Raw genomic sequence first — 12,093 nt, 5'->3', positions numbered from 1 at the left:
TTAACATTTACTTTTGACATTTTTATTTATGTATAATGTAGAATTTAAAAGTCTTCCTTTAATGCATAACATTACTCTTGGAAAAGCGATTACAGTGTTTTCTATGAATATCTCTAAATGTTTATGTTTGAAAATTGCAGTGCTTTTTTACATTTAACAATGTTAAATGCGCAAAAATTAGGTAGAATTACAGAAATTTCAACATTTTACCAACATCACCCCATATTAGTTTAGCTATATACACTTAACTAAATCATGTTGCCTACATCATCCGAGATTCATATTAGTATTAGGCTATGCACTTTACAAATGACTTCAACCCCAGCCGATACACCTCTATAATGTTAATTATGTAAGTTGCATCTAAAGTAAAACGTGTGAGTTCCTTGCCATTTTTGTACACTGAAAACGTGTTTTGTTGAAATATATATATTTTTTGTATGGAATTGCTATGAGTAACTGATAATAATAATGCATATAAATGCATGAATCATAAGATAATTAAATCTAGAGAGAGACATGCATACATGCAAACAGACATACATTCTAGCTCAAAGAAAACATAGGCATGGATTCAGTCATTTTTTCTTTACCAGGAATTACAAATTAATAAAAGTATTTGTCATATTTCCAAATGGATTATGGCAAGTGTTTTAAATTTGTTATAATATGCAGGATAGACCTAGTAATAGTTTGTATGTCGGTAGTTATGAAACAATATTATGTGGGGTTTGCGTGTGATAATACATGTGAGAAATATAAATAAGTTTCCCACAAATACAGCAGCAAAAGCAATAATTTTATTTAATTATTTTTTTTGTTACAATTATTAGTTAGCAAGCAAGCTAGCTGCCACACAAGAATGGCGACCACTAAGTTTTTAAAAACATGTTTTGTTGTCTGAAATAGCATTACATGTGCACTTCCTTATATGTCCATTTTGCCTGTGTATCTGAGTATCCTGCAGTTGGCTACTTTCATGAGACTACTTTAATGAGATGTTATTGCCGCATGTAGCTAAATGTCCAATTGGGAGAATTATTGCTTGTGGGACTGGAGTATTTGTGATGACAAAATCAGCAGGCTTTATTGTGTGGTTGTGAGAAGATGTATCTGAATTCTGTGTGATTTCAAGAGGTCAGAAGGTTCTTCAATGTCCTTAAGGGCTGACAGTATGTGGTCATTATGGTTATTTCTATCAAAAACCTTGAGAAGTGCCAAACTCTCGGTGCTGTACAAGTATGAGGCATGGTCCACCAAGGCATAACTTGGCGGATGGCATGGGGTATACCTGCCATCCCAATGGTTGGTAACATAAAGTAACCAAAAGGCCATACACTTTATGCAATTAGGCTACAGCAGATACTACCACTTTTAATTCTTTCATTTCTTTAACTCAAGTAGCCTACTTTCTATACTTATTACAAATACGAATATGCAAGTTTAACAAATAGCACGTAGTTTTATCTGGAAATCTACTGTTATATCAAATTTAACATGAACATCATGAAATAAGAGTATCTGTCCGCTTTGCATTCTTGCTTGCTTTTTTTGTTGTGACCGTCCACCGTCTCTAAGCAACAGTGTACACAAACCATGGCGGAAGACAAGGATTTTGCAGGTAAGGTTAACGTGAGTCACATTCACTTCATTGAAAATTTTCTAAGTAGCACCGATTTTATTTTTACCTATAATTCCTCTATATTATCGCTTCCTATCAAACTGTTGAACAGTTTGATTACAAATGATCAGGCTACCTCTAAAGCCAGTGTTAACAATTTAAGATTAGACTACGTTAATGGTGACTTGTCTAGCTCACTAGTAAAATATGGCCACGTTATCGATAAGATATTATTGTCGAACTGAGTAGCTAGGCTACATCTCGTCATATAACAGCAAACTTATCTAGACTAGTTAAATAAAACAAAGCGCTTGTGGAGATGTCCATTGTCGGAATATAAATTTTAAGTTACATTAAAGCGATAGGCACGGAAAACGTGTAGGTGCTGAAAGCAGAAAAAAACCTGGGTGCGCTGAATGAGGCGCTTTTAATATTGTATTTTCAGGGCTCCCTTCTTATATGATAACCGAAGCTAACCGATATCGTTTTTTGTTTCTTCGTCTTATCCAAATAACCAGGCGTTTAGCATTGGGCATTTTTAAAGTGATTTTTGGGACGATGTTTGTTGATGTTGATGATTAAAACCAAACCGTGTCAAACCTAAACATGCTGTAACATGCAGCATGTCCTGGCATGCACATTGAACTGTAACAATAATAAAGCCAATTTAGCCTACCAGGTCAGTTGTCAAGGCATTAATCTAATCAAGACTGCGTTGGTTCAACAATGTCATTTTTGTGAGGCATCTCACGACACGTTGCGGTGGTATATTCCGGCAGATCGTTGCTGTGGTAACGTAGGTCTAGTAGGCTGATACAGTGAGCTCCATAATGTTTGGGGCAAAGACATTTTTTTCTTGATTTGGTTCTGTGCTCCAAAATTTTATATTTGTCTATAAGCAGTAGACGTGTGGTTGAAGTGCCAATTCATCCATCATCTATACCTGCTTATCCTGGGAAGGGTTTCATAGCACTACAAGGTTTGGGAGAAAATTGCTTCACAGGTATTTCTAATTAGTGAGGTGTGTTCAGTTGCAAGACCCCTACAGTTGATGACTGATGAATTCTCACCATTATGGGTCCACCGATCAAGAATTGTCTTGGCCAATTTTTTAAAAGCCAAATTAGCTCTTTTTTAATTTAAAATTTTTAAAGCAACAGGTAATAAATGAAACATTAGATAAGTTTATTTGCTATGTAGGTTACCAGTATGTTCAGATTATTATAATTATTTTTATTTTTATTATTATTATTATTATTATTATTATTATTATTATTATCAACAGCATTATTGTGATATTGTTGTCGTAGCCTCACAGCTGCTTCCAGAAGAGTGCATTTTGACAGCTTCACACCATAATCCGCACCGGCACTTTATCTGAGGATTTATAAAAATAAATCTGCAGGTCACTAATGGCGTGTTATGGAGCGAAAACCATTTCTGATCTACAGCCGATCGGCGCACACCTACTCACCATAATGCTGAAAACCCCCAAACACCTGTCCAACAGATCAGACATGCTCTTTAGGTGGTAGGCGTGGATGTGTCAGTGACTACTGTTGGCACGCAGCAGAACACTTCTTGAACAGAACTAAAGGCTACACTGCAAGATGCAAACCAGTAGTTAGCTGCAAAAACAGGATGGTTTGCCAAGAAGTACCTAGAAGAGCCTGCTGAATTCTGGAAAAAGATCTTGTGGATAGATGAGACCAAGATTCACTTGAATCGGAGTGATGACAAGAGCAAAGTGTGGAGGCCAAAAAGAACTGCCCAAGATCCAAAGCACCCCCTGTCATCTGTGAAACATGGTGGTGGGGGTGTTATGGTGTAGGCATGTATGGCTGCCAGGTACTGGCTCACTTGTCTTCATTGATGATGTAACTGCTCATAGTTGCAGCAGAATGAATTCTGAAGTGCATTGAAGCATCTTATCTGCTCAAATTCAATGAAATGCCTCCAAACCCACTGGATGGCACTTTATCCTACAGCAAGACAATGATCCTAAATATACTCCTAAAGCAACAAAGCAGATTTTCAAAGACAAAATTCTTGACTGGCCACATTTACCTAATCTGAATCCAACTGAACATGCGTTTCATATACTGAAGAGACAACTTAAGGCAACTAGCCCCTGAAACAAGCAGGAGCTAAAGATGGCTGCAGCACAGGCCTGGCAGAGCATCACCAGAGAAGATACTCAGCACCTGGTGATGTCTGGTGATGACCATCAAATAAAGATATTGTGGGCAACATCAGGCAGATTCTTCAAACTATGAAGTTATTCCCTGTTTTGGCCACAGGTTACATACCCACCTTTGAACATTCTACTGCAAAATGTAGATATTATTGTCATTGTTTTTGCCGATGCATTAAAATGAAACAAAATTGAGCAATTCTTGAAAAATAACTATTTTGATTTTGTTTTTTAATTTCAGAGGCTGCAGTGTCCGAGGTGCATAAAAAAATCAGTGACGCCTTTAACCTATTTGACGATGAGTCCAATAAGACAGTGGATGTCAGGTGAGGGGAAACAACAAAAAATATTCGATAGACTTTACAATAGTCTGGCCATTAATCAGGCAAAAATAGTTTCACTGCTGTCTCTCCCAGAATGTATCTCAGAAGACTGCAAATATATCGCCCAACAATAACAGCTTCCAGTCAATCATCATAGTGTTTTTTAATTTTGTGAACTGTGCTTTTTATTTTTGATCCGCAGTTATTTGCCTATTACATTTGATTGAATGTCTTGTGCAGTCCCTAGAATGTAAACATTCCAGAACTTACACACTTAGCTGGTAAATATATAACATTACTGTGTCATAAATATAGATTCCATGGAGTGCCATTGTGAATATATAGACTACCCCTTTCTGTCATAGAGAGATCGGTACCATCATACGATCGCTTGGCTGCTTTCCAACTGAGGCAGAACTGCATGAGATCATCACAGAGGTTTGCTCCTCTTCTCTGTTGTTTAGAACTGTATTGAGACCTGCAAAGCTATAATATTTCCTTATCAGGTTTTATGTTGATTATATTTTTGTGTGTTTTTTTTCTAATTCTGTCTGTAGTTTAAATACAAATAGATGCAAATGTTAAATGGTGACTGTGAGGGAACTCATAGTGTTCTTTGATTCAATACGTAGATGTATGCTTTGCCTATTGCTTTGTTCTAAGCTGTATGTTCTGTGGTCTATTCCTTACTATCAATGCAGTTATTGTTTTCATGGCACTTGGAGGTTAATCATTGACCCTGCCAGTGTTGAATGTTCACTCCTGATGTTGTACTACTTTGTGAGTCGTTCTGGATAAGAGCTTCTGCTAAATACCAAAATGTAATTGCAATGGTTAACATCAGAGCGCTGACATGATATTACTTTGAGTGCATTCAGATATGCTTGTGATTCCGCTGCTTAAGAGATGTAACCTATCTGTCTCCACCTAGATTGAGGAGGAGGAGCTGACAGGATTTATACGCTTTGAGAAATTCCTCCCAGTTATGACCAAGGTGCTGATGGAGCGCAAGTAAGTCATGCAGGTTGACATTATGAAGCATGAACACCTGAGGTACCCTTGAGTGAAGCAGTGTTAGCATGGCATGCTGAAAACACAGGGTGAAAAGCAATATGCAGGGTTAACCCAGGGCAGGGCGCCACCGAAAACTCCTGTTCTTCCATTGGTGGCTCTCTGAACATAGGAACCATTCCCTGGCTCTGATTGGCCAAGGGGTGCATGCCAGAACAGCACACCTTGCATTCCATTACAGGCGTCTTATGTGTTGTGGAAAATTTCTCAAAAACAGACTAGTCTTTTGGATGTCTTCTCTGTGTTTTTTTCTGTAGTGCATGTTTGTCTTGGTAGAGCAAATATTTCGCCGTAAGACTGAAATGATTTTTTAATTAAAAAAAAAAAATTGCACCTTTGAGATTCTGAAAATCATTTATGCTTGCATTTTTAACAGGGTTTTCCTCCTCAGTTTTAATAATGTAGAACCTTGCTTTGCAAGTAATTTACCAGGAATGTTGTCATGAAATGGAAATGTTCAGAGTTGAATTTGTTTATTCTCAGTAGGCATTTATTACTTTTTAAAATATTTATTCATCTATCACCCACCCACACATACAGTATCTGAGCCACCGAGCAGCTCCCAGCATGTGTGGGCTGTTATTTCTGTGAGGGAAATATCCCAGGGTTGTAAACAGACAATATTCCTATTCAGAAATACAGAAAACTAAGAATGTAAGATTGTTCCATTTTGAGGCTTGATATGGACTACAACACGTAGAAGCGGTATGCAAGAGCCTAACATACTGCGACATCCATGTAGCATTATTCGTCAGTAATTAATCACTGTCACCCAAGTCTTACTAGCCTTGACGAAAATTTACTGTACATGAATGCCTTTGGGAGACGCATTTGACCAAAGTGACTTAAAGGCCATTGTGCCAAAACAACAGCAAGCATAAATAACAAGGGATAATCACAAGCAGCAGAATAGAGAAGACAAGAAAGCTACATATATTTGGTGCAAATCAAAACAGACACAATCACTGCAAAAGCAAATTAGTACTCAAATACGTGATCTGATATTCACTGTACTCAATGTTACGATAAAAAACAGAAGGAACTGAAATCAAATCAGTCAGCTGTAAAAGGAAGTGGACTTTCAAGGCAACACATAAAAAACAATTTAAGTGTATTTCCTCTATTTAGCTCCTGTATTGCTTTTCATCATTTGCAATATTTGTTTATTATGTTATATCTGCTTGATACTTGAGATGAGGCGAGTTGCCTGAACTTGACAGTTCGGTCTCAATTTTGAGGAAAACCTGAAACTGGTAGGTTGGGTTTTCTTAGAAACAAGAGGCTGGCAGGTAATCATCTTTCTTTTTTTGTAGTGCTAACCCAGCTGATTATTTACAACCCCTCAGGTTTCTGTGATTTGTGCAGTGAAAGCCAACTACCACTTTGGCCTGTATTCAATCAACATTTGCCCTTAAAAACTGCACTTTTTCTTCACAAAAAAGTTAGGGAGTTAGTTTCAGTGATTGCTGAATTTGCCAATCTGTGTTTGTTTTAAAAGGAAAAAAGAAAAAAGCTTCTTGTCCAATGTGATAAATGATGGTGATATTCTTCCATTTCTTTTTTTAGAAGCTGTGAGAATCAAATGAGTTGAAAGGTTTTATAGTAAAATACCAGTCAATGAATTGCAAACACAAAAAAGACAAGGAAGGTTAAACCACTTCTGCCCCCTTACCTTAACACATATTCTTATGTCTTCCAGATCAAAGTGAATACTACAGTGGCAATGAATCAGTATAGAGATTTTATGGTTACGATTGCCATTACAACTTTTTATCAAATTAAAAAATAGCAATAGAAATTAATTTTTAATTTGTGACCATTTTTGTTGCAGTCATACAAGGTCAGAAGATAAAAAAAAAAACAGAATTAGCTCATTTGTGGAATTAGCATTAGTGTTTAGCGGGGACCTAAATGTCTGGGGCAGGGGATTGCCGGAAACAGACGTATTGCAGCCCATGGGCCTTCGCTGTAGTGGTGCTTTTAAAGACAGCTGCTCAGGGCACAACAGCTGTGCCTGTGTCAGTGTAGAATTTACAACCCTGAGGTCACGTGGGTTAAACAAAACTTAAACTCAAGCACTTCCCCTGAGGTTGTTTTTCAAATGCTGCCTTTTTATCCAATGCAATTCCAGGACCTCTAAACCTTAACCAATAATGGTGGAACTAACCACTGCTAGCCTTCACAGGCCTTTAACAATGTGTTGCAGTGTAAGGCAATACGCCACAGTTTTAATGAACAACCTGGCACTTCTTGTAACAGAGGAGCACAGCCCGAGCATGCCGTGGCATTGCATGAAGCTAAGGTTACCTGCACGCTCACACTTCGTCTTCCTCCCCCATCTCCGGCAGGTTCCGTCCCATCCCAGAGGAGCTTCTTCTGCAGGCCTTCGAGGTGAGTGACACACCGCCTTCGCTGGGAGCATGCCATCTCCAATCAGATGCTAGCGTCTGGCAACGGAAGACTCTGCCCCTTTAACAATTGGAACATGAGGAGTAGCTGGGTTGGGCTCTGCCTCAGACCTAAAGGAGCTAGCCTGTGCTATTTTTGCGCCGGCAAGGTTAAGGAAACGGCTTCCCTTTCTGCCCTCTGCTCCTGTCTGGTGGGTGGATCCATGTCTGTTTCATTCATTATTGATTACCTAGTGATATTCCACAGCCTGCTATTACCACCGTGTGCTTCACATTAATGCAAGCTCTGTGCTCCTGGGATTATGGGTCCTTTTCAATAATTAGAGACTAAAATGGTCAAGGATTCCAGATAATGTAAACCATATATTTATATTCTTTAAAAATGCCTATTTTCATTTTTTGCTAATTTACTCTAAATTATGGGTAGGAGACCAGGTTGTTTCTCTCTCATGTGGCCTGCAGGGATTTAAGCTTGTATTCCAATTACTGTCCTCCAGGAGCCCCTGTAGGCACTTAAACGACATTGTCAAGTGACTAATTATATAATTGAGTAGCTAATTGTGACATTTGTAAAAACAATTAATTGGCTTCATACAGGGAGCGTGCGAATAAGGAAAGTTAATATAGATCACACATCAAGTACACGCACTACAAAAAGTGTGTCTTTGAGCAAACAAGTGCAACAGTATCAACCTGGAACACGCACGCAGATTTTTAAATTTATTTTGTAGTTTAACAATAAATTGTGCAAAGTCAGGACTGTTGTAATGTGTTGTAAGTAGCCATCATTCAGTTTATGGTGGTGTTGTTGATGGTTATAGTAGGGACTCTAACATACGTAATTTTGTTTTTCAGAAAATATATTTTTTAACCAGTTGATTTCATTATCAGGTGTTATACGAATGTGCAGCACTTTATATTTATTTTTTTATGTATTTCTCTCTGAACGCTAGGTCTTAGATCAGGAGAAAAAAGGTTACTTGGAACCAGAAGAGCTTAAAAAATTCATGACCCAGGAAGGTATGTGCACACAAACATACCCTCAGGTTTACCTGCAATTTACACCTGTAACCTATGAGGTTATCCATTCAATGCCTGCACAAACACCTGTTTATTTGGCCTTGATGGATTTTGGCGTCCACCTGTGGAGAAATAATTTCCCTTACACTGATCATTTCATATACAGTATATTTATTTGTGTTCTTGTGACCATACACTAATTTTCTGATAAAAATTAACTAGCTTGACAATTTGAATATGTGGACACACAGTAAATGCAATCAGGAAAGGCTGATTCATAAATACAGTGCTTGTTATATTCAAACTGTGTTTTATTCTAATGCACCACATGTGTCTGAACAAATGCATGGAGCTTTCCATGTGCTTAAAAAAGAAAAATCTGTGTGTGATAGAATGATTGGCCTCTCATTGATGTATTGTATATCTTACATCAATAAGGCTCTAGGAGCCTGGTCGACAGAATAGAATTTTAAAGGTAAACGGGTCCATAAATCTGCGCAGGAAAGGGATTTTATTTTTAATTTACAGTTTATAATACCTTTTTTCCCTTGTATGACAGTTACTCATCCGTTTACTCATCATTATCAGATTTTGTGAGACAAGTAAGGATAAAAATGTTCTTTGTCAGAGTCAGTGTAGTCTACTAGTTGATTCAACACTGAAAATTTGTCACATCCTGTTAAACATGCATCAATAAGCCTGTACTGATGGAGCTATCAGATGTTGTCAATGGGTGGGTTTTAGATGCAAATGTACCTCAATGGGAGGAGCATACATTTGATTTAAATGACAAAACTCCCGGATCATAATCAACTGCATCCTCTCTAAACCAATGGTGGCTGACAAAGGAAAAAAAATTCAAACAAACAAAAATGCTTATGGTTGCACAGAACAAGGCAGGGTCAGGTATTCAGCACGAAAAATAACTATTGCCAGATAAAACTGTGATGTTCTCACGGAAATGTGACTCAAATGTTATGTATCTAACTGAACTTAGATTAAATCTAAACTGGCAACAGAGTCTGCATTAATTTTTGTAGGAAATAGGCAAAGGTCATTAATACATATCTTAACATGCCAGCAGCTTTTATCTGTTAAAGCCATACATTATTCTTGATTGTAAATATTTTGTCGCCATTGTAGAATTTTGTGTTAACATTTTGACCTGACATTGTTGCTGTCGCCCTCCACAAAAGGTCATGTGATTGTTCCCACCAGCTGACATTTTACCCTTGATTTTTGTTGGTTTACCCTGCCCTTGTCACCTCAGCATAAGCAGGGCTGTTCTTTTGAGTCCTATGGGCACCTACTGACTCTCTTTCATGAACTAGTCAGAATACTTGAAGGTAATCGGTATCAATTCTGAAACAATTTGTGAGCAATTAGTAATACCTGACAGCTCCTCCTATCTAGGAATTGAAGAAGCCTCACTCTCCCTGTGCTGTTGTTTTATAAAACATTGTATAGACGCAGGTTTGAAGGGCCAGTTCTGTGAAACCTCGCCCTGACCCCTTCTCCATGGCTCCACCCCACAGGAGAGCCCTTCTCCCACGACGAGATGGAGGAAATGCTGTCGGCCGCGGTGGATCCCGACAAGAACGTCGTCTTCTACAAGGACTTTGTGGCCATGATGACCGTCAGAGACCAGTGATGATTGCCAGCACCCCCCTCCCCCCTCCCCCCACACCCATGAAAACAAAGGGGAAAAAGACATAGCCAAAAGAGATAGCCAACCTCCCTTTCCCCCCTGTACTCATAGGACCCATAGGACCTGTGTCCAGCATGACACGGTGCACGTTGATATTCATACGTTTACCCCAATGGGGTTGCTCATGGCCTTTTGTCCGATGTACACATAAAGATTTGATGGTGCTGCCTGTATGCAATACTGATGCTCCCTCAGCAATCTTTTGCTGCATGATGGCCTTTCAGTGAAAGCAGGTCTTTGTCAGATGAGTGGCACTTGGCCTGAAATGTCTTATAATAAAAGTTCCTGAGGGCATCCATGGAGTACCTACAGTGTACATTTTCATTTGCACCAGTAGAGAGCGAGCTCAAATAGCCAGAGCAATGTACATGTTTCTCAGAGTTCACTTAGGTGTGGTTGTCAGTCTAAAAAGTGCAGTGACAGCCTTATGTAAAAGAAAAGGCTAAGCCATCCCTAAAATGCTTTTAGACACTAATGACATTTAAAAAAATGAACAGAAACACTAGAACCAAAGTATGGGATTTGTTAAGGTCCTTCTTTATCCTTTAGTTTCTTTTACACATTTATGATTAAAAATATATTTTTTATGTTTTATGTGTTGCCAAATACTTTTTATATAAAGAACCTCTTGTTCAACCTGGATTGGAAAATTTAGATGTTTTGTTTACTCATCTGTCATTCTTGTGTTTAGCTGTTCTGCAAAAATAAATGCTTAAAATGAATTATTTTATACCTTTTGACTATGTTGTTTGGTACATTCATGGTTTGGTTCATTAATATTTTAATAAAGTGTATTTGCTTTAGTGTGGATTTTAATGTGTATGGATGCACACTTTTCAGAGAAATATTAACTTGGAGATAGATTTGCTCTGCAAGTTCCCATGTACCTTGAAAACACATTAGCAACACCACATCTTCTTCAGTTCTTCAACAACACTGAAATGGAAAACATGTATTTTAAATATGTCAAATAAATAATAAAGTGGTAGTTTGCGGATATGATTATCTATTATATACAACCACATTTTATAATAGTCTGTTTGAGTTGGCTGTATCCACACTACACATAGCAGGATCTGTGGGAGCAGGTGACTCTGCCAGATGTCAGCCGAACTTTGTCATCTTTTGAGTTCACTGCTAACTTTTGCTAGCTAGCAGGTCATTGTTAGTTATCTAGGCAAACAAGCCACTTACTACTGTTAGTATCTCTCAAACGTGTTCTCTCCCACCAATTATGTTTGTGTTGGATGGTTCAAAACAAGATGTACAGCTAAAATTAGACAGCAAAAAACTAACCCCTGCCGATTTCATATTTACATTGACAATTGTTTACATTTCAGTTGCTAAAAAGATCCTTCTGAATATCGCTGGTCATCTTCAAGAAGTAAAAAAATATCAGTACAACGTACCATCTGTCCATTTCCGAATAGGGAATAAGGCGGGGGATGCCCCCATACCTATGGACACAAGGTTTCCTACAAAAATAACCAGCCATTCAGTCAATAAAGGGTCACCATCTTTGTGTGGAAGCTAGCTTGCTTGATAACTGATAATTGCCAAAAAATAAGACTATTGTTTTTACAGCTGTATTTGTAGAAAACTCATTAATTCTGAAATGCATTCTCACACGCAGACCCCACATAATATCTTTTTATTTCTTGGGACGTGTAACACTGCCGCACTTTAAACAGTTTTGCTTTTGGCATTTTGTCTGATAGTCCACATATTACAGTTTAAAATATGATGCG

The 12,093-nt window shown here is 38.0% G+C and overlaps 1 protein-coding gene across 1 annotated transcript; it reads left to right on the top strand.

Annotated features, from left to right (window-relative positions):
- Positions 1-1,519: 1,519 nt before the first annotated feature.
- Positions 1,520-11,070, top strand: efcab2 (EF-hand calcium binding domain 2). Its single transcript, XM_035408016.1, has 7 exons — positions 1,520-1,621; positions 4,057-4,141; positions 4,504-4,576; positions 5,070-5,149; positions 7,558-7,600; positions 8,571-8,637; positions 10,173-11,070. The coding sequence occupies exons 1-7, from the start codon at positions 1,597-1,599 to the stop codon at positions 10,286-10,288; spliced, it is 489 nt and encodes a 162-aa protein (XP_035263907.1). The 5' UTR covers positions 1,520-1,596; the 3' UTR covers positions 10,289-11,070.
- Positions 11,071-12,093: the final 1,023 nt, after the last annotated feature.

Source organism: Anguilla anguilla, chromosome 1 (assembly GCF_013347855.1).
Source record: "Anguilla anguilla isolate fAngAng1 chromosome 1, fAngAng1.pri, whole genome shotgun sequence".
Classification (NCBI taxonomy): Eukaryota; Metazoa; Chordata; class Actinopteri; order Anguilliformes; family Anguillidae; genus Anguilla; species Anguilla anguilla.
This window is presented reverse-complemented; position numbering and strand designations above follow the sequence as displayed.

Coding starts and splice junctions, on each gene's coding strand:
- efcab2 (XM_035408016.1), top strand. CDS start 1,597: ATGGCGGAAGACAAGGATTTTGCAG. Junction 4,142..4,503: donor AATAAGACAGTGGATGTCAG/GTGAGGGGAAAC, acceptor TTTCTGTCATAG/AGAGATCGGTACCATCATAC. Junction 7,601..8,570: donor TTCTTCTGCAGGCCTTCGAG/GTGAGTGACACA, acceptor TCTGAACGCTAG/GTCTTAGATCAGGAGAAAAA.